Source organism: Haliotis rubra, unplaced genomic scaffold (assembly GCF_003918875.1).
Source record: "Haliotis rubra isolate DU_JTF1 unplaced genomic scaffold, ASM391887v1 Scf104, whole genome shotgun sequence".
Classification (NCBI taxonomy): domain Eukaryota; kingdom Metazoa; phylum Mollusca; class Gastropoda; order Lepetellida; family Haliotidae; genus Haliotis; species Haliotis rubra.
The window spans coordinates 1,507,026-1,530,895 of NW_025764937.1; the positions used below are offsets into that span (position 1 = coordinate 1,507,026).

The following is a 23,870-nucleotide window of genomic DNA, read 5'->3' on the forward strand; positions in this document are numbered from 1 at the left end:
TCGTACAAGAATCGTGTTTACGGCATGGTTCGTCCTGTTTCTGGGGCGGTGGGGTAGTCTAGTGGTTAAAGCGTTCGATCGTCAGGCCGAAGACCCGGGTTCGAGTCCCCACATGGGTACAATGTGTGAAGCCCATTTCTGGCGTCCCCTGTCGTAATATTGCTGGAATATTGCTAAAGCAGCGTAAAACCATACTCACTCACTCGTCCCCTTTCTAAGGTTCAACCATGGAGATGAGAGAGCAAGTGACTGCCATGTATGACCAATCCAGCAACTGCATCTGTGTGAATGTTGCACCCTTAGTGAAACAGTGAGTGAGTGAGTTCAGTTTTACGCCGCACTCAGCAATATGCCAGCTATATGGCGGCGTTCTGTAAATAATCGAATCTGGACCAGACAATCCAGTGATCAACAGCATGATCATAGATCTGCGCAATTGGGAACTGATGGTATTCGTCAACCAAGCCAGCGAGCCTGACCACCCGATGCCATTAGTCGCCTCTTACGACAAGCATGGGTTACTGAAGGTTCATTCTAACCCGGACCTTCACGGGTCCTTAGTGAAACAAACCGAAAAATACTTGACCTGAGACACCAAGGTTAAAATCAAGGAAGGTACATTTCCTTTGTAGAACTTACTACAAGCAAAAACTGACATTGAATCTTGTTTTATGTTTTATTTCAGCAGCTGGTTTGTATGACGATATTGTTACATAAAGCCATCAAAGGAACATGTGTTAGATATGCGACTGACATTTTATGCCTCTCCTTTGCCAGCTCCCGCCTCCCCCATTAAAGGCTTAGCTAAATCCCTAGAGACGTTTGCTAGTCGTTTGAGTCCCCGTTTGAGTGCTTGAGCTCATAATATTACTCATACGTTTGTCAAACTTTGTCGTGAATATTTACAGACCTTCCTCACACAACTTGAATATTCCTGTATGCTGCGTTAAAAAGCAAACAGGTTTACATGATTCTGTAAATAATGAAGTCTGTACTAGGTGAACCAGAAGTTTAATGCATAATGGGTAAATCTCCATATCTCGAGGAACAGGCCACACATTGTAACCACATAATCGTGACATGTAATTTTAATATGTACATTGCATATATATTTTTAAAGTGTACGCTAGTCATTGCGTGAGATCTCGTGTGCGGCCATGATGAAGTTAACTCAGTGGGCACAAGCAGAGTAGCTCATTTTGCGGCTGAACAAATCTACTCGGGAATGACATTCTCTGGTGCAAATAAAATATCATTTTCGAACAATAATTTTGTATCCTTGCTTTTCTTCCACCGAGTCCGTTTTCTCTTTGCCAATATAATATCATTCTTGTACACGAATTTGTATTCATGGTTTTTCATCGTGATTCCGTTTTTCTTTGGCTCTTTTCTGCAGCTTTGCCTCTCAACATCCTTGACCTCCGCTGGACCCCTGCCTTAGTTTACTTGTGGACAGATTTGGCGGAGAAAGCGTCATGGTTTGTCCTCAGACCACGGACCACCCGGTGTGAGTGAGTGAGTGAGCTTTAATGCCACTTTTAGCAACATTCCAGCACTATCACGGCAGGGGACACCGTGTGGGGAATCGAACCCGTGTCTTTGGCATGACGAGCGGACGCTTTAACTGCTAGGCTACCCCACCGCATTCCATGACCCGGAAGGAAAATAGGAGAATATGGTGTCCTGTTTAAATGGGCTGTTCAGTCTGTGCTATGTGTGGTAGATCAAATGGAAAATCAAACATTGTACTTTGTTGCAATGCTTTTGCTGTCCACAATCTGCATATGGTATTGACTTCAGTCTTCCATGATCTGACCCCAAGTTCAAGACTGTTTCGTGTGTTTCAGGTGACCATTGTTGACAATGGATAAACACATGTCTTCTTCTTCACCAATTACCTCCCCTCTTATACTCAACTAACAGAAGTCTTCTAATTCGACAGTTATCACGCTTGGTATGCTGCATCCACATAAACACATGTCTTCTTCTTCATCAGTTACCTTCCCTCTTATACTCAACCAACAGAAGTCTTCTAATTTGACAGTTATCACGCTTGGTATGCTGCATCCACATAAACACATGTCTTCTTCTTCATCAGTTACCTCCCCTCTTATACTCAACCAACAAAAGTCTTCTAATTTGACAGTTATCTGCATTTGTACGCTGAATCCACATAAACACATGTCTTCTTCTTCACCATTTACCACTCCTGCTGTACTCTACAAACAGAAGTCGTCTAATTTGACAGTTATCTCCCTTGGTATGCTGAATCCACGAAAACATATGTTTTCTTCTTCATCAGTTACCTCCCCTGTCATACTCAACCTACCGAAGTCTTCCAATTTGACAGTTATCTCCCTTGGTATACTGAATCCACATAAACACATGTCTTTTTCTTCAACAGTTACCTCCCCTGCTGTTCTTACTCAACACATACAAATGTCTTCTGGTTTGACCGCCACCTCCCCAGGTATCGTCCTGTAAATAAAATAAGAAAATAATGGAATTTTACACTATGGTACATGGCAGATATAAGACTGATGGTAGCGAGTCAATTAGATTTTTGTAAAAGTTCAGCGAAATTTGGGTTTGAAGAATTAACTTGAGACAAACATTTCATACAAGTGGAACTAACAATAATTTCTTGATTATCAGGCAGGTATTATAAAATTATTATAAACGGTAACGCCGACCTAGAATTTCAATGGTATTTGAAAAAGTTAGTGTTTAGTCAATGCTAAGTTAGACATCCAAACGCAACCAGGAAACATATCGGACCCTGACATCTTACAAGTAATTTATATTTGTTTCATGTGTTCCCCGAATAGTTCACGCGAATACTATATACATCTTCAAGTACTGCAAACAGTACTAATTATACATTAATGCCACATTTTACCGAAATCTAATATAAACACATAATTTGAAATTACAACGACCATGAAGTTATTTATTATAAAATCACTGGAAGACTGTTCTCGTGAGAACCTTCCCGAACTGTATCCGACATCAACGTTTAGAGTTGCTCACTAAACATCACAGACTGTTCTCGTGAGAACCTTCCCGAACTGTATCTGACATCAACGTTTGGAGTTGCTCACTAAACATCACATCATTCAGTTTCATATCTCTGTCTGCCATTGACTTATTTTGAGGGAGAATAAAAATAGGTTTTCCACTCAAATGTCAGTTTGATTGATTTGAACTCAACTGATAAATTCCGCATAAGATATTTAATTGGAGATGGGGATGCTACACTCTTTATCAAGATAAGTTTGTTTGTTTCACTTTTAACACTGCACTCAGCAATATTCCGGCTACATTGCAGCGGTATTCAGATAATCCAGCCCGGGCCAGACAACCCAGTGATTAACATCATGAGCATTGATACGACTGGGATACGATGACATATGTTAACCAAGTCAAGGAGCCCGATCCCGTTTGTCACCACTTTCGACAAGCATGGGTTACTGAAGACCAATTCTATCCCGGAAGGAAGATAAGTAACGGTCATCGCAATATATAATGAAATAACACACTCAATAATCTTAGATGTGAATATCAGCGTTAATGAATGTCATTACCCGCAGTTGTACAAAGGACACGGGGTGTACACCCGAATAAGGAACTCTCTCTCGACGCCGCTGTAGTAGGTGGACGGGATGACGATGTAGCGTCCAGGACTTAGCTTGTAGCGTGATGACCACTGCAGACTGCTCTCGTAGAGTCTGGTGGGATTCGCATCTGGGATGTCATCGACGTATATTGTTCCGGACTGTTCGTCGCCACTGGCTACCTACAGCACCAGTAAGTCAGTGAATAGCAGTTTACGCCGCAGTAACAATATTCAAGCTGCACGACGTATATAAGCACTTTGCACTGCATATATATATGCATGTGTATGTATGCATCTGAGTCTATTTATATTTATAGTAAAAATTACAATCATAATTACAGTTGTCAAGGTGTAAAAACACTGTCCTTTTGCAAATTAAGACAAGGTTTCAGTATCTTCAGGGGGCGGAGGAGTAGCCTGGTGGTTAAGCGTTCGGTCGTCACGCCGAAGGCCCGGGTTCGATTCCCTACATGGGTACAATGTGTGAAACCCATTTCTGGTGTCCCCCACCATGTATTGCTGGAATATTGCTAAAAGCGGCGAAAACCTAAACTCACTCACTCCCAAACATTAAAACCAGCACGGTTCCTCCAAAGTTAACCCAACATAAAAGGGGCGTTATACCAAACCGATTTTCCCAACACTGTTTCCGTGGCAGATCATCCCTCTAACGGAGTATCTGCAGATTGGAGTACATCACAGAACTCTTAATTTTAATTTCAAGCAATACCCTCCCTATTTCCAGTAATCTTCATGGTATAGCAACAATGCAAAGCAAACGTATGTTGATGTTTAACACCCCCAGACTTAATGGTAAAATATTTGACTGCAGACGATCACGTGGACGTTCCTACCAGATTTACGCACTTGTTTTAAGGCACAGTTTACTTTCCTTACTTACTCTGAACATGTCACACCGTATGGCAGCATAGTCGAGAAACTCCGCCTTCTGAATCAGCTGTACCACGACTGGTGTGAAGTCTTCACCTGATAAACAACAACAGGAGATATAGATACAGTACAACCAGAAATTATTGAGAATTTAAAGATTGTAATTTTTGTTATTTTTTCACTCATTACTCACGTATTAAATGTGAATATTAGCAGAACATAACTCCAGATTCAAAGACAGGTGAACAGTTAGTATTTTGTCAAGTCACCATGGGCAGCAATGCAGGCTTCAATGCGGTGGGGCATACTACTGATCAAAGAAGTTAGAAAGTCGTGGTCCATGCTGTCCCAATATCGGACCACTTCTTCTTTCATTTCAGCAATATTTGTCAGATTTTTGTTATTGTCACTTTCCTTCATAAGTCCCCAAACATTTTCTATTGGATTTAGGTCAGGGCTATAGCTTGGCCAATCTAATAGTGTCATATTTTGGATCCGAAACCAGGCCTGTGAATGCTTTGAACGATGTTTTGGGTCGTTGTCCTGCTGGAAAATCCAAAAATTTCTATAGAACACGTGAGCAGATGAAAGAAAATGTCCCTCGAGAATATCTGTGTACCGCTCACTGTTCATATTCCCTTCAAATACACAGAGGGGCGTTGCTCCTAACACAGATATGCCACCCCACACGTTAAATTTCGGACTGTCCTTTGGGCGCTGATACAAAGGTTTTTCAGTTTGTTTGGTCCAGAATTTCAATGTATTAGTAAACAGCTACACAGAACTTTCATCTGAGAAAATCACATTGTCCCAGTTAATATTTCTATGCTGTAAGCACCAGTTCAACCTTCGCTCCTTTCGTTCAAGTTTCATGATCGGTGATGGAATTCCTCGACTTTTCTAAAAACCCATTGCATGCAGCTCAGTTCTAATTGTCTCCTTACAGACAGCCACAGTTCCTCTATCAATCATATCCAGCCTTAAGTTTTCTAAACTCCTTGGTTTGTTTTTAGAAACAAGAATACCAAGCCGCCTCCTGTCACCGACAATCAATTTTCTGGGCCTACCTGCGCCTCCCCGGTGCTGAATGCCATATCCATTTGCAATATTTTTCAAAACACGATAAACAGTGGACAAAGGGATGCCTGTTCTACTTGAAATCACTTTAGCTGATCTGATGTCCTTGTTATAATACTCTAAAATCAACTTCCTCTTCTCTAAATCATCCATACTGAGGATCACTGAAAATGTCGTCTGCTAGCAAGTAAACAAAGGGGGATAACTCTTCACAAACTAATGAAAAAGGATTAACGGACTAGAGGTGACTATTGAGGGGGAAACAACTATTGCGATGGCGATAATCTATTGCAACATACTCCTTGAATTGTATCATTTGAAGTCATTTCATGAATGAATGCATAATTTACATGAAATACAAACAAGTTGAAATAGTTTCAGTCTCTTTTAATAACCGACAAGAAACTTGAAACCCAGATCAAGTAAACAGTTAAAACATAAACTCAATGAAGTGCAAGTCTCTAAGTGAACGAATTTGGTATTCCTGTATTGCGGTGCACATTCATCAACGGAAGTCAATTATTAAACCATCGATAGTCACACATACTATCGATGCATCGATAAGTTTCGTTTTTACCATCGATTAAGTGCTATCGGAGACTCAACAATTGCAATCCATCGATAGTTCGATACCATAGCCCTACCATTTACCATGTAGTGAGATACGTCATGCCATGGCAGCCATGTTTGGAAGAAATACCTACGGAACACCTGGAGCAGAAACAACAACCAACTGGATTCGAACCCAAGAACATGGTAACCATCAAACGCTACAAAGGCAAACACTGGGCCTACTGTGTACCTCCATAAGGTGGGATATTAGTTGTCATTTAATTACTGACTATGAAATTGAATTGTTTGAAAAGTTTTGAAAAAATACTTTCTGAAATAGATAAATAGCACAATCGCCAACGGCTGAAGTGATGATGTAAATCCGCCCATGCAGGAAGCAAAGGTACTAAAGATTCCAATTTAACAACCAAGGCTTGTTGTGGGAGGCAACTCGCTCGGTCGGATGATCTATTGTTCATAATATCAACCCCTGATTTTTCTGGTCCAGATTCGATTAGATACAGACATGCTTTATGTTGCTGTAATATTGATAGTGTTGCACTAGACAAAAGCAATCGTATTGGACACTGCGTTTAAATCACACACCTGTCTTGGGGACTGTGAAGGCAACCCTGGGGTTCCGGAGTTTCTGCCTCAGCCAGGTGCCAGGACCAACAGCGGATTTCCCCCGCCACTCGCTGAATACCCTCAGTACGTAATCTTCAAAATACAGACATTCAAAATATAACATGTAGTAGGAAGGCGTTTCCTATTCTCGCGGTACTTACGGATATCGGCTGAAAAAATAACATAAACAATTCTTATCGTATGAATGCTTGTTGTTTTTTAAATGAAGGGCCTTCTCCTCTATCATCTACATCTATCAGCTGCTAGATCCATCAGGTGAATTACCACTCGTGAGCCCGGTGATAAACAATGCCATCCGCCATTGACGAAATGAGGCTTCTCCTATTCTCGCGGTATTACGAGGAATTAACGTTATTGAGTGTATGTAAGAGTCATCCTTCCGGAAAGGGCGGGAAAAAGTAATGATATGTCCAAGTTGGTATAAACTCCCAAATATTCGTGACACTGCAAGATTTTGATTATTCACCGACTTGGTCCACTTCCTAGTTACCAGTCGGTGATGTAAACAACCGCTAAGAGTGTCACGCATCGGCGATTTCGGCAGAAAACGTATTTACCGCGAGAATAGGAAACCCGCGAGAATAGGAGACGGACCTATACTGTTAACTCAAACCACCTGTCGAAGAATTGACATGGTGACTGCAAGGGACATACCTTCAGTCAATATGCAGTCTTAATAATAGTTTGTATAGTAAGAGCTCCGTCATGTTAAGAGACAAATTGCCCCTCTGCTTCAGACAATGCTATACACATAATCAATTTCAAGATGTTTTCCGAATACGTTTCAGTGTCAAATGTATTACAATCACTTCCAAAAGTCAACAATTTAGTTTTATTGTTTTTTAAAACTATTTTCTTTTCGGACAATCTTTGACATGAAATATCATACATACTTAAACTGTGTAGAAACGTAGCACAATCATGGAACGATACAAGAGAAATATTTATATTCGTCCTTGATTTTCTCTTTCTCATTTGAGGATTGTGTGCTTAATCTAACTGAGAACTACAGAGCAAGATACAAATTAACACTAACAACTTCATTTCGTTTTGAAACAAAATAAGTGAGTAAAGGTCATACGAAATTTCAGCATTCGGTCAAATAATAAACACACTTTAAATTATCGCATGAAAAACGGACTGTCCAATAATTCTGTTTCCTATATTCAAATCTCCCTTCCGATACTGTAGACATTTCTATATGATTTGCATAATATTTTCAGGTAAATGTTCGGTGGGAATTCCGAGAGAGAATTGGTGCCGAGTTAACAACTCTGGTCGAAAATGGGCAACTGGACCAACTGGATGACCGTGGTTCTACTCATCGACTTAAATGATTCCGTGTTGAGATTGTGGCCATTTTCAGAAAGAAAGTTTATTTAAGTTATATTTGTAATGGAGAATTCGGGACTGGCCTCAACTACTCTGATTGTAAGCAGATACTTAGTGGATTCCGTGTTGTGTCCCGAATGCGTGGGGCAATGCTCATGATATCAGTCACCGGTTTGTCAGATTGTACTGGCAATATGAAAAGTGACAGAGGTACCTACTCAGTGAGTCCGATCGCCCATCTTTGTCAAAGTCGGGGGTGAGAGAGCAGATTGTGACATTTTTGAAATATCTGAGGAAGTCGCCGACATCAATCCAGAACTCTCCCTCGTTCCTGTTCCTGTGGATGTGAGACCCCTCCGCCAGAGTGTCCCACTCGCCACTCCTACAACACCGTGTAACCATGGAAATACATCTTCAATAAGGTGGAACTAGTTCAATGCATTCACAGTTACCATATATAGCTTTTAACTGACAAGAAGTGACGATAACACGGAAAGTTGGGGAACTTATCACATATTTAGTTGATTTCCGCAAATGCATACGCCTCAGTCAAACCGTGACCATTCTTTCTCAAAACGGCATCAGAATCTAAATGGAAAGTCGGCTGAAATCAAATTCTGTTCGTTCTGACTCTAACGATTTTACTGACGCTTGTGGATATACGAGACGTTACTAGTTAAATTTACTCCTGATTCACAAAGGTGAGTTCCACAAGAAGGGTGTTGTCTGTAATTCATGCAATATAAAAAAAACTGAAAATGTGTAATACTGTCTTTTTCCTTAGGCGTAGTCATCCTATTATTTTTTTATAAATATGTCTTTGCCATTTAAATCGTACATGATTTAGATGTTCATCCATGCATAAATTAACAGGGCCGTTATCACCACCAACTAAATCGTACCCTCTGCTGAAAATGGAAAATATAATACTACTGCTTGAATTCTTGAACTCCAAAAGTGAATACGTACCAGGGGCTTAATGCCTACAGTTCTTGAATGGAAGAAACACGACTCAGATTCGCGCACTTTTTCTACACCGAAATTCCACACACTGTAATATCTAAATATTTGGTGATCGTCTATACTTGTAATGAGATATGTATCCTACTTTTAAATACCATGCATTCTTTAACATAAAGTCACTTGATCGGTATTAGTCTGTGATAACTCCTCACTTCACTGTCGTGTGCTTGAGGCGACACGAGTTGCGTCCCTTAAACTAGACAGACATCTGTGATGCTTGTTAGTCAGAGACGTATGACATTGGTTAAATTTGTAGGTATTTTGGCTATTTTTAGTATTTTTTATTTACTTAGCTTCCCAGGACCATACCCGTTTTCGCAAGCTCACCAACCATTAAGACTAGCGGTGGGGTAGCCTAGTGGTTAAAGCGTTTGCTCGTCTCGCTGTAGAGTTCGATTCCGCACATGGTTACAATGTGTGAAGCCCATTTTTGGTGTCCCCCACCGTGATATTGCTGGAATATTACTAAAAGCGGCATAAACCTAAATTCACTCCCAAGAATTAATACCCGTGAGTTATGGCTGAAATACTGATCAAAGGGGCATTACACCAAACGGATTCTCCCAACACTGTTTCCCTGGCATATCTTCACTCTAACGGAGGTCGACATACATTGCCTTGTAATGGACGCAACGCATCAAATATCAGAGCAGCATTCTCGTTTCACATTCATATATGTTCGTTAATGCTATAAAAACAGCAGGTTAAACACATCACTCACCCGTCACACCATCTCCCTGTCCACTCGTGTCTACCGTGGGGGTTACGTATCCTCAGAAGGGGCACCTTGACGCCGTCACGCCTTGTCACCTTCATCACACAAACATACATCATGGTCACACAACAACATGATCCTGAACATTTCAAAGAAACTATACATTAGACGACTGACATCATTCCCTAAAGAGCATACCAGAAAAGACGGTGTCGTCAGATTCTGTGATTGCAGTGAAAACACTACGACAATTCTGCCCGTGAAGATCCAGGTAAGAATAGTCTTCGGCAACCCTAGACTAACAACTAGTCTCTGAAATGAACATATAATCTAATCCGGCACCATGTCTAAACCGGCATTTTAATTCGGTCCCGTGGGGTGCCGGTTTAGACAGGTTTCACTGTATTTTACAGAAAAAAAAACTGTTCATAATAACAAAAATAGAATATAAGGGAAAGGAGCCCTGAGACTTTCCTCATTTTCACCTGAATCTGTGTCGTACAAGATGATCGGGTCGTCAGGTTCGCAGACTTGGTTGACACATGTCATCGCATCGCCATTGCATAATCGATGCACATGCTGTTGATCACTGGATCGTCTGGTCGTCATCGATTAGTTTCTGACCGCCACCATATAACTTGATTTTTGCTGAGTGTGGCGTTGCACAACAACCAATCCAACCAAACCAAAGAAAACGATTCTTTTTAGATACGAGTTGAGTTGAGTTGGGCTTTACGTCACATCGGCATTATTTCAGCCATATAGTGGCAAGAACAAGTCTGCGTTCATGAACATTTCAAGTACAAAGTGTAGATAAGCTCCAGTTTAAACACACACACACACACACACACACACACACACACACACACACACACACACACATATATATATATATACACCTATATATATATATATATATATATTCATCACATTCTTATTCAAAAGCAGAAGATGTCATATAGCACCAAATCCAACAGCAAGCGATTCGTTATTCACATTACATAGTTACAATTTACGATACACGTCAACTTCTCTCTGGTAGTTACGAGTAAATTTTATAAATGCTGGCTCTGGATCATTGAATTATTGTTCTTGATGTTTGCTTTAAATCCTTCTTTGGTTTCTTTAAATGATAGCTCTGCAATATTGCTGGCAGCGGCGTAACATAATATTCATTCACTAACAACACTGATGAAGTTTGATGAGTCTCAAGAAATCTTACCACGAACGTTCCACTGATCGAGTAGGCGTGTGGTCCCATCAGACCCATTTTACCGTGGTATCGTGACTGAAAACAACAGGGTTTAATGGTTACAAACTGACGTATTGCTTCCCTTGGCTTACCTAGACACCTGGTGTCAATATTGAGGCTTTATCTTTAATGAGCAACGTTATCTGAAATTGTCAATGCCATCTGTTACAATCACGAAAATGATTTGCGCATACATAAGTCTTTGGAAATTTACGCGACACTTTCTACAGTTAGTTATTACATATTTGAGAGTGAGATTAAAACTGGGATATGGAGCCGTGGAGCCCAGTCGTTCATGTCGTGTCAATTGGAGAGTGAGTGCGTTTAGTTTTACGGTGCTTTTAGCAATATTCCAACAATATTACGGCGGGGAACACCAGAAATGGGCTTCACATTTTGTACCCAGGTGGGGAATCGAACCCAGATCTTCGGCGTGACAAGCGAAAGCTTTAACCACTAGGCTACCCCACCGCCACGTCAGTTGGTAGCGTCAGGATCCGATGTTCTTGGTTTCGAAGCACTCGCATGATTCTGATTATTGCTCCTGGATTTCAGGACCCTTGTCATTGCTGGCTTGTCGCTTTCCAGTACAAAGCACGTCGTGATATTTGGCGTCCGAAGCACTCCTGAAATCGGCTCCAAACTCCCTGACCTTTTGTGGTAGCACTGTGGTACAGCAGTCGCTCGTCGCGTCGAACGTCCGTGTTCGATTGCACCCCAGCCCATAATGAGTAATATAAGTGAAGCCGATTTCTGGTGATATTTTCCAAAAGGGCGTAAAACCGTAACCACACTCACTGACTCAATACTTACCGATACACTACACGTAACCAGGGCCTCCGTGTTGAGGGCGTTGCTGATTCGGCTGAATATGTTGTAAGCTGCAGCCCGGGATCGCGTATTGTAGAAGTCGATCTTCTCAGCAACACCCCCTGTCAGCATCAGATAGGCATCACTCGTGTACCCGCCTTCCACCACGGTGTACGAACCGTGTAACCTAAAACAAACGCAGATTAAATCAAGTTGATAACAATGTTTTATTAACACAATGAGTTGAAAAATTGAAAATGGATTATTTCAATTATCTAATTAATTGAACTGTTTAAGTTCAAAAGCGCCGCCATATAGCTGGAATATTGCTGAGTGCGGCGTAAAACTAAACTCACTCACTCACTCACTCAAAAGCATTTTTGGGTTAACCAAGAAATCCTTTAAGCATTTATGTTACCAATTCCAAGAAACAAATAGGTCATGCCTACTATAAGCCTACTGTCTGAGACTCCGCGTGCTTTCCTACAATATTGTGTGTTCCTGTGTTGAGGTAACTATGTTGTTGATTATTTCTCACGATCGGTCCACTGGGTGATTCCCGCTTAGTCCATCAGGTCAAAAATCGTGTAAACGTCAAAAGGTGAATCTTAAATTCTGTAAACACCACTGTTCGAAGTTGGTTGGAAAAAGAACGGATCGAGCCATCAGCAAAAATACCAATCTAATCACAGGATATCCATTAAGCTTCAATATAAGAAATAAATTAACAGTAACAGGACCCGTAAAGATCCGGATTAGAATTGGTCTTCAGAAATTCATGCTTGTCGTGAGAGGCGACTAATGGGATCGGGTGGTCAGACTCGCTGACTTGGTTGACTAATGGCATCGTATCCTATTTGCGTAGATCGATGGTCATGCTGTTGATCACTTGATTGTTTGGCCCAGATTCAATCTGGGATATTGCTGATTGCTGGATGTGGCCTTAAAAAGCAAACAAACGAACTTAAGTACCTTGCCAGAGCCTTTTCCATGAAAGGGACCCACATCTCGTTCCTTGCCGTCGCGGATGCTGCTCCGTACATGGTTCTGCCGTCAGGAAATACGGGGAGATGATCGTCAATATACACATCTTCCCACTCCCCGAACCTCCATAGTCGACAGTGACAGATGCCGTCCGTCCTTGGGGTGTAGGATCTCTCGTTGATCACCTGGAAATATTGAGTAAACCAACGTAATACATCGTGTATCCCAATTATGTAGATCAATGCTCATGTTGTTGATCATGGAATTATTATCTATATATACTTCTGGGTGCGGCGCTAAACAACAAACCAACCAACAAAATCATCGTGTTAGAATCTACATGTAGCGGCCATTTTGAATTTGCTCACACCGGAAGATGAAAAAGTTTAGGGTGAAGTGAGTGAGCGAGTATGGTTTTACGTCGCTTTGGTTTTTAGCAATATTCCAGCAATATCAGGCAGGGGACACCAGAAATGGACTTCACATATTGTACCCATGTGGGGAATCGAATCCGAGTCTTTGACGTGAAGAGCGAACGCTTTAACCACAGCGCTACCCTACTGCCCCTTAGGATGAGGTATTCGGATGTTAACAACTCTATCATACCTATATTCCTTTTACATAGGCACAGTGAAACTGAGGTGGTGCTTCAACCAAATACAAATATTATAGAGATGGTTTTAATTGTAAGGGACTGTTTTGAAAGCCGCGGGACTATTGCCTCTGATTCACGGCAGCCTATGAATAACCCGTGAGACACACATACCAGGTGACTGAAACCAAGCGTAACGACCAACGACAACCTTTACAAGTATCCAGGAAAGTCACCGAGCGTTATTACATGATCCATCACCAACGATATGCAGAGGTAACTTGGGACCCAGGATTGATTGATTGATTGAGTATAATTTTACGCCGCATTCAGCAATCTTACAGCTATATGACGGCAGTCTGTAAAGAATCGAGTCTGGGCCAAACAACCCAGTGATCAACAGCATGAGCATCGATCTACGCAACTGGGACACGATGACATGCGTCAAGCAAGTCAGCGAGCCTGACCACCCGATCCTGTTAGTCGCCTCTTTCTAAAATAAGGCAGATATTGACAGTATGCATACAAAGTTCCTTTGACGTATCTATCACCCATCCATCAGTCCCATCAGACAAACCCACCATCATCATCCATCCACCCAACCATCTATCCATCCTGTACAGACCTGTTTACACAGATCCGGTTTGTCTGCAAGAGTTGACAGCATTGCGAGGAACCAGCAGGTTCCAAAGTTCCTCTGCTGAATGTCTAGTCTGAAGGTTCCATTTGAGAACAAGACTGGATCAGAGACAAATTCCTGTAATTGGAAGACAATTTGTTAACATATTTAAACCATTAAAGAAGTATTTGAAATAATCCTGTAAAGCGACAAGAACGAACAATGACACTGTGAGCAAGAGTGAGTGTGTTTAGTTTTACGCTGCTTTTAGTAATATTACAGCAATATCACGGCGAGGGACACCAGAAGTGGGCTTCACACATTGTACCCATGTGGGGAATCGAACCCGGGTCTTCGGCGTGGTGAGCGAACGCTTTATTCACAAGGCTACCCCACCGCCCCTATGAGCAAGAAGTGTCACAAGTAGAATGAAGATGAATCACACACATGCCGATGGTGACACTTTTAAACTCAAATTCTCTTTACGATCGAGATACAATAAAGGGCATTTTTGTTAAAATATATGAATTTATAAGCGTGAAATTGAAATCCACCAATCCGCCATGAAACTATCTCAACATCGACTGTTTTGCACAACAACTTTGAATTCATGCTGCGAGACGTGCAATTATCCTGCACAAATAGGATCCTTTCAAGTTCAAGAGCGTGTTTACAAAAACACCTGCAATGTGCAATAACCCTTAAAAACTATATTGTACCCATTGCACTGTTTGATTAACAACAAATTCAACTAACAATTCAAACGGCAACCGTGGCGATCCCTCTTCTCGTCATGTTTATCTATATGTAAAAATGCCAACTTCAAGTGACTGAGGAAGATCTTTCCTGAGGTTTCGTAGCAACCGTCAAAAGACGGTTTCGGTGAAAGGTGGTTCATGATATTTAAACCTCAGGTCTTCCAATCAGAATCGAGTACGTCACAAAGTGCTGCATTCGTAACTACTCGTGTCATTCCGGCAAGGCGGATGGCGGCATGGCGACTCGGACCCCTTTCGTGGCCATGTTCACGACTGGGCCTTGTCTAAGCGCAAACGGACACGGGGATGAAAAATTGTCTGGGACTATTTCCAAGGAAAGACAGCTCTGAATTTCCAAACGTGGTTACACCTAGAAAACGCCAATTAATTAACAATGCAACACGAAAGTTAACAATTAGCAGTAACAAGATAATTGTATAATCCCGGAAATAATAATGAAAATCGTTAAACGCAAAGAAACTATTTGACCTCATTTTAAACGATTCTTGGCAATAATGGCGTACTATACGGGTACGAGTCTTCTTGTTGGTCACGGAAGACACGAGTAGTTACGAATGAAAGAGCTTGTTAGACCGTATATGCTACTCACCTGTGGCCTCATCCAGAGGAGATGTTTACTGGCATTATCTGTAATCGCAACATGAAGAGGAAAGTCAGGATCCGTCCACATCTGACCCTCCTGAACACGGGGCCGCTCTGTTCTGCGAGCATCACGTATTGTAGAGTCCACTGTGCAGAGTTTCAAACCAGAGCCATCAGGAGCGTCAGTGTAGTCTGCGCTGGAAGGGTCGTAGTCGCCAACTGGGTAAGCGTTCCGTTTTGACAAACAGCACCCCATGGTTCACGAACGTTGCACCTGATGAAAACCTACGTTTCAGTATATTTCAACGTATACATGCATGAAAAGACCCAGTATTACAAGTACATCCATCTTGTCAGATATCCCTTTCATATTCCTGGAACAACTGTGAGCGCATGGTGATATCATCAAAGAAGAAGATACGTGACAAGTTTAATAAGCATCTCAACGAAGTATTATCAGCAACATCAGCAATGTCCTTGAAAATGACACCAACGTGCTTCGAGATACATATTATATTATATATCATATTATCAGTGCAGACATCCTACATAATGGCGTTCATGAGTCACAGGCAACAGCTTTTAACATGACTCATACTTTATAATTTGTTCCATTTTACAGAAGACGCGCACAGCATGTGCTAGCCTCTGTCCATTCGTCACGGCCATAACTATCGGAGTCATCGTTGTCTGTGTGTCATACAGAGCCATACACACGGGTACTAATGTCCCGATGAATCCCCAGGATTGAAGTGACTAATACAACACTCTTACTAGCAGGGACACGCTGGTCCGGTTGTCTGACTATATAACGTCTGCGCTAGAGAATGATAAGTCTTAAATTACATTATGGATAGTTTTCATTGACCGTATATTACAAAACGGTGATGAAAATTATATAGATGGCTCATTGTAAATGTGTCATGGCGCCAGCTGTTTGCGAACAGTGTAATCATGTCCTGCTCTACTGGTAACGAGGCGGTGGGGTAGCCTTGTGGTTTAAGCGTTGGCTCGTCACGCCGAAAACCCGGGTTCGAATCCCAACATGGGTACAATGTGTGAAGCCCATTTCGGGTGTCCCCCGCCGTGATATTGCTGGAATATTGCTAAAAGCGGCGTAAAACCAAACTCAGTCAGTCAGTCTACTGGTAACACTCATAAAATAAGTGCGTGTTTGATGTGTGGAGTTACGTTCCTTAGGTTTGCTAGGATCGTAATAAGTTCTAATTAGATGGACACCCCGTGTTGACAGCTTACCCGTACTTGTAGGTATCAACAAAGTGTTCAATGTCATTGCTTCAGGCTTCACTTCCATAATTAAACATTAAGCGTAAGTCATAGAGATAACTCTTGAATATCTGCCAATAGAGATATGTGTAAGGCAAAGTAATAATACAAAGGTCCGCAAACATCCGGGTTAGAATTGGTTTTCAGTAACCCATGCTTGGCGTAAGAGACGAGTAACGGGATCGGGTGGTCAAACTTACTGACTTGTTTTGAACATGCCATAGTATCCTGATTGCGTAGATTAGTGCTCATGATGTCAATCACTGGATTGTCTGGTCGACATACGCTTAATTCTTGACCGCCTCATATAGATTTAGTGCGGCGTTAAACAAGCAAACACAGTATTGAAAATGTCATGAGGACATCACAGAAAATTACTGACAGTCATAGACACATGTCATAACATAACTGAAAAATGTCAAAAATGGCAGGAAACCCACCTCACTAACTCTCATATCACAAACATACACAGCAATGATATTGATACCACGGGACCTGTACAGGCATTCTTGTCCATTTGAAATCTTGACACCTCGAAGTTGGAGGACCAAGAAGACGCGAAACTGTTTCTACATGCCGACATCTTTACTGTCTTGGCCTTTCATGGGGTCAACGACATGGACACTTCCTAAACGTTTCCGTCACGTCTACAGTTATTCGCTACGCCTACCTGGTTACGAGATCCCGACGGTGGAGTGAACTTGCTGTCTCCTGGGTAACGCTCAGACTGAGAATGTCTTTGTACAGTGTGACTGAGACGGTCTGTGGTTTTGAGTCAGCGTTTGGACGGCCATTGTGTCTACTGTTGCTCATATAAAATGCTTTTCACAGCCGTAAAAACGATATAAACAACCACCAACAAAACACATTACAACGAGTTAGAATGTTAATTCTGCCATGCGCGACCGATTCAGTATATGCTTGTTGCAGGCCATGCTCGGGAAAGTCGTGGCATGTACAAATAGTTCTTGGCTAGCCTACTTGTACACCTATCAATAGAACATGTTAGTATAAAAGCAGAAGAAAAAACCACCATACAGACAGGAGATCGTCTATGTTTTCTTGTGCAAACATTCATCATATCATATATATCCAAAAGGGTGTTTCCAATAACTGTGAATAGTTGAAGAGCGATACTGAAATCCATAAATAATATAGTGTCTAGTTAAATGTAAAACATGGGCTAAAATATGCGCATTTTTGTAATATTCTATTGCACGCATGCACATGTAATTACATCGCTGTAAATCACACGTAATTATACTGAGGGGAACAAATAAGGGAACACATGAAAGCACAAGTGTTCCTTTATTCTTTTCCAGGTTTCTTCACAAGCTTTGTATCGCACTGTGGGTGAGAATATGAGAATAAATAGAGGGGCACTGCGATGAAGTGGTGTTCCCTTATTTGTTTCCCTCATTATATATCTGATTTTGTCATATGACAAGACAGATCACTAATCCACGACTTTGTGTTTTAGACACGCAAAGGATAAATCAGATCAGCTGCTCAACCTCTCCTTACCCATTCAACGACACCAATACCCCCTAAACCAAACTCGTCTCTTGTAGTCTTAGGGACACAAAGAGGCAACAACGCACGCTCCCCAGCACACATACACACTCACTCGCTTTTTGCGGACACACACATTCTCACATATCTCATATACTTATTAATATACATACACCCTCTTTACGTATGGACACATAAACACAGACTCACATATCCTATGGACACCCACCTACACACTCACATCTCTTATGGACATCCACACTCGCATCTCTTGTGGACATCCACACTCGTATCTCTTATGGACATACACACTCGCATCTCTTATGACATACACACTCGTATCTCTTATGGACATGCACACTCGCATCTCTTATGGACACACACACTCGCATCTCTTATGGACATACCCACTCGCATCTCTTATGGACATACACACTCGTATCTCTTATGGCATACACACTCGCATCTCTTATTGACATCCACATTCGTATCTCTTATGGACATACACACTCGCATCTCTTATGGACATCCACACTCGCATCTCTTATGGACATACACACTCACATCTCTTATGGCATACACATTCGTATCTCTTATGACATAAACACTCACATCTCTTATGACATACACGCTCGCATTTCTTATGACATACACACGCACATCTCTTATGACATACACACGCAGAAGTCTTATGGACATACACACTCGCATCTCTTATGGACATACATACTCGCATCTCTTATGGACATACACACTTGCATCTCTTATGGACATACACACTTGCATCTCTTATGGACACACACACACTCGTATCTCTTATGGACATACACACTCGTATCTCTTATGGACATACCCACTCGCATCTCTTATGGACATACACACTCGTATCTCTTATGGCATACACACTCGCATGTCTTATGGACATCCACACTCGCATCTCTTATGACATACACGCTCGCATTTCTTATGACATACACGCTCGCATTTCTTATGACATACACATGCACAAGTCTTATGGACATCCACACTCGCATCTCTTATGGACACACGCACTCGCATTTCGTATGGACATACACACGCACAAGTCTTATGGTCATACGAACTCGCATCTTTTATGACATCCGCGCTCGCATCTCTTATGACATACACGCTCGCATCTCTTATTGACATACACACTCACATCTCTTATGACATCCACACTCGCATCTCTTATGACATACACACTCACATCTCTTATGACATACACGCTCGCATTTCTTATGACATACACACGCACATCTCTTATGACATACACGCTCGCATTTCTTATGACATACACACGCACAAGTCTTAGGGACATACGAACTCGCATCTCTTATGGACATACGCACTCGCATCTGTTGTGGACATACGCACTCGCATCTGTTATGGACATCCACACTCACATCTCTTATGACATACACGCTCGCATTTCTTATGACATACACACTCACATCTCTTATGACATCCACACTCGCATCTCTTATGACATACACGCTCGCATTTCTTATGACATGCACACTCACATCTCTTATGACATCCACACTCGCATCTCTTATGACGAACACACTCACATCTCTTATGACATCCACACTCGCATTTCTTATGACATACACACGCACAAGTCTTATGGACATACGCACTCGCATCTCTTATGGACATCCACACTCGCATTTCTTATTGACATCCACACTCGTATCTCTTATGGACATACGCACGCACAAGTCTTATGGACATACGGACTCGCATCTCTTATAGACATCCACACTCGCATTTCTTATTGACATACACACTCGTATCTCTTATGAACATACACACGCACAAATGTTGTGGACATACGCACTCGCATCTCTTATGGACATCCACACTCACATCTCTTATGACATACACACACATCTCTTATGACATACACGCTCGCATTTCTTATGGAGATACACACGCACAAGTCTTATGGACATACGCACTCGCATCTCTTGTGGACATACGGACTCACATTTCTTATGACATACACACTCGCATCTCTTATGACATACACACTCACATCTCTTATGACATACACGCTCGCATTTCTTATGACATACACACGCACAAGTCTTATCGACATACACACTCGCATTTCTTATGGACATCCACACTCGTATCTCTTATGGACATACGCACTTGCATTTCTTATTGACATACACACGCACAAGTCTTATGGACATACGCACTCGCATCTCTTATGGACATCCACACTCACATCTCTTATGACATACACACTCACATCTCTTATGACATACACGCTCGCATTTCTTATGGACATACACACGCACAAGTCTTATGGACATACGCACTCGCATCTCTTATGGACATACGCACTCGCAGCTGTTGTGGACATACGCACTCGCATCTCTTATGGACATCCACACTCGCATTTCTCATTGACATCCACATTCGTATCTCTTATGGACATATACGCTCGCATTTCTTATGGACATACACACGCACAAGTCTCATGGACATACGCACTCGCATCTCTTATGGACATCCACGCTCGCATTTCTTATTGACATCCACACTAGTATCTCTTATGGACATACGCACTTGCATTTCTTATGGACATACACACGCACAAGTGTTATGGACATACGGACTCGCATCTCTTATGGACATACGCACTCGCAGCTGTTGTGGACATACGCACTCGCATCTCTTATGGACATCCACACTCACATCTCTTATGACATACACACTCACATCTCTTATGACATACACGCTCGCATTTCTTATGGAGATACACACGCACAAGTCTTATGGACATACGCACTCGCATCTCTTATGAACATACGCACTCGCATCTCTTGTGGACATACGCACTCACATCTCTTATGGACATCCACACTCGCATCTCTTATGACATACACACTCACATCTCTTATGACATACGCGCTCGCATTTCTTATGACATACACACGCACAAGTCTTATGGACATACGCACTCGCATCTCTTATGGACATCCACACTCGCATTTCTTATGGACATCCACTCTCGTATCTCTTATGGACATACGCACTTGCATTTCTTATTGACATACACACGCACAAGTGTTATGGACATACGCACTCGCATCTCTTGTGGACATACGCACTCGCATCTCTTATGGACACACACATTCGTATCTCTTATGGACATCCACATTCGTATCTCTTATGGACATATACACTCGCATCTCTTATTACATACACGCTCGCATTTCTTATGGACATACACATGCACAAGTCTTATGGAGATACGCACTCGCATCTCTTATGGACATACACACTCGCATCTCTTATGGACATCCACACTCGTAATTCTTATGGACATACACACTCACATCTCTTATGGCCTTCCCCCCAGGACATACACATTCACATATCTCACATGAAACACACATATACATATACTCTCTTCTCGTATTGACACATAAACACAGACTCACATCTCTTACGGACACACACATACACAGTCACATCTCTTATGAACACACACACGCTTTCGCTATGAACACACACACATACACACTCACATCCCCTATGGACACGCACATGCACAATCTCCTTTTGTTTGATTGGGCTTATCTGTTTGATTGGCATTTAGAAGTTGGTGACTAATAAGAAAGTAAGAAAGTTTATGGATAACAACTTCTTTATTATATATGATGCGACGTTTCGGTATGGATTCTTATACCGTTGTCAAGCAAGAGTGAAGTACTACAGCACAGAACAGACTTATATACATGAACAGGGATTAAGTAATAACAACATGTAGGACTGAATGAGGGGGATTAACAATAACAACAAGGCACGGTGGCAATAATGTAGTGACAATAGGAAGCCAATGGTGGTGGAGGTAAAAAACAAAATATACATGCTGATGAGATTAATTAACAATGATGGCTGAGGTGCTCTAATCTGTTGTTTTTATGAGATCATTGTATGCAGAAGGGATGAGATATCCCTGGTCTCTGTTGATTGAGGGCTTGTGTCTCCGGATTTGAACTGCTTCATAGGGAAAACCTCTCACCACATCATCCGTCTCCTCAAGCGAGAAGCAGGCATCGAAACCTACTTTACCAGCTCTACACCACTAAAAACCCTACTGAAAGCGAATGGCAGGAACACCTCTAAACGACAACATCAACCCAAAGGTGTTGTCTATAAAATCAACTGTGACTGTGGCGAGGCCTATGTAGGCGAAACCTCCCGGCCCATAAATATTAGAATCAAAGAACACTTATCATCTACCACTAAATCTGATAGAAAATCAGCAATATCAGACCACATCATCAACTGCCCCAATCACAACATAATTTGGGACAATGTGGAGATATTATCCAAAAACCACCAGGACTTCACCAAAAGGAAACTTGCAGAAGCAGTTCAAATCCGGAGACACAAGCCCTCAATCAACAGAGACCAGGGATATCTCATCCCTTCTGCATACAATGATCTCATAAAAACAACAGATTAGAGCACCTCAGCCATCATTGTTAATTAATCTCATCAGCATGTATATTTTGTTTTTACCTCCACCACCATTGGCTTCCTATTGTCACTACATTATTGCCACCGTGCCTTGTTGTTATTGTTAATCCCCTCATTCAGTCCTACATGTTGTTATTACTTAATCCCTGTTCATGTATATAAGTCTGTTCTGTGCTGTAGTACTTCACTCTTGCTTGACAACGGTATCCATAGAATCCATACCGAAACGTCGTTACATCAAACTTATATAATCAAAGAAGTTGTTATCCATAAACTTTCTTACTTTCTTAATGTTTACAGCTCAGTTACAGTCTATCTGTATAATTATGAAGAAAATTACATCTACCTTCAGCACTGCTACGGTCGAGCAATCCAACGCCTTTCACATTCTCAGGATCATTGCTCAACCGCGACCCTTACAGCCAACGGTAGGATAGCCTTGTATGAATACCTAAGTCTTCAATGGCCGACCATTGAATGCCGAGCGCTGTGTTGCCGGAGTTATTTATATAGCATACTTACAATCTCTGATAACGGAGACCTGAGTTTGAAACGTATCGAATAGGAAAACACATACATCTTCCAAACATATAAGAGTCGGAAGTAATTAATATTGTGATAGCTTTGTAACTGGTGACAATCAGACTGCAGCATTGCTACAATATAAATATCGATATAACATGTATGCAGGTTCATCGATTGAAATACTGTAGGCAGTTAATGTTGCTGCAGGAAGTGTACAATATATGAATAAAGTTGTGTATATTGAAGTCTCCTTGTGTGACTATGCGACTGCAATGTCGCACTGTAGACAGTATTTACACAGAGTCTCAGTCTATCTGTACACCGTCATACTGTTTAATGAGTGTTGTGAAGGTAGAGTGGGCGTAACTGACTGCCCAATAATGTGGGTCATTTGTATTTGAACTCTTCTTCCATGCCTTAAACAGGCTTTTAGAGACTCGACAGTAGGCACAATTCAATGGCACAAACATGAAACAGTTTTTCCGATGTTCTAGACTGAGGCCGCTTGTGTATGACAATACGACTGTATGCGTTTACACAAGAAACACCA

The 23,870-nt window shown here is 41.7% G+C and overlaps 1 protein-coding gene across 4 annotated transcripts; it reads right to left on the reverse strand.

Moving 5' to 3' along the window:
- Positions 1-1,731: 1,731 nt before the first annotated feature.
- On the reverse strand, positions 1,732-23,422 carry LOC124274210 (calpain-A-like). 4 transcript variants are annotated; one of them, XR_006897891.1, is made up of 14 exons: positions 23,142-23,289; positions 15,480-15,746; positions 14,118-14,249; positions 12,889-13,085; positions 11,920-12,103; positions 11,077-11,142; positions 9,861-9,949; positions 8,335-8,498; positions 6,743-6,856; positions 4,518-4,603; positions 3,585-3,796; positions 2,307-2,478; positions 2,001-2,102; positions 1,732-1,898 (listed from the first exon to the last, which is right to left on the reverse strand). XR_006897891.1 is itself a non-coding variant. In XM_046709545.1 (12 exons), exons 2-12 carry the CDS (start codon positions 15,726-15,728, stop codon positions 2,427-2,429), a joined length of 1,545 nt encoding a protein of 514 aa, XP_046565501.1. In that variant the 5' UTR covers positions 15,729-15,746; positions 23,318-23,422; the 3' UTR covers positions 2,306-2,426. The 4 variants fall into 4 exon arrangements, 3 of the variants coding, with proteins under 3 accessions (XP_046565501.1, XP_046565478.1, XP_046565489.1); XM_046709545.1 differs by lacking the exons at positions 1,732-1,898; positions 2,001-2,102; positions 23,142-23,289 and adding an exon at positions 23,318-23,422 and having other exon boundaries at positions 2,306-2,478; XM_046709522.1 differs by lacking the exons at positions 1,732-1,898; positions 2,001-2,102 and having other exon boundaries at positions 2,306-2,478.
- Between the last annotated feature and the right edge of the window lie 448 nt (positions 23,423-23,870).

Bases quoted from the DNA above. Each gene is read 5' to 3' on its own strand.
- LOC124274210 (XM_046709545.1), bottom strand. From the start codon at position 15,728: ATGGGGTGCTGTTTGTCAAAACGGAACGCTTACCCAGTTGGCGACTAC. The intron at 14,250-15,479 runs GTGAGTAGCATA...TTCCAATTACAG, and splicing joins TCCTCTGGATGAGGCCACAG to GAATTTGTCTCTGATCCAGT. The intron at 12,104-12,888 runs GTACTTAAGTTC...CGTTTGTTTTAG, and splicing joins ATGGAAAAGGCTCTGGCAAG to GTTACACGGTTCGTACACCG.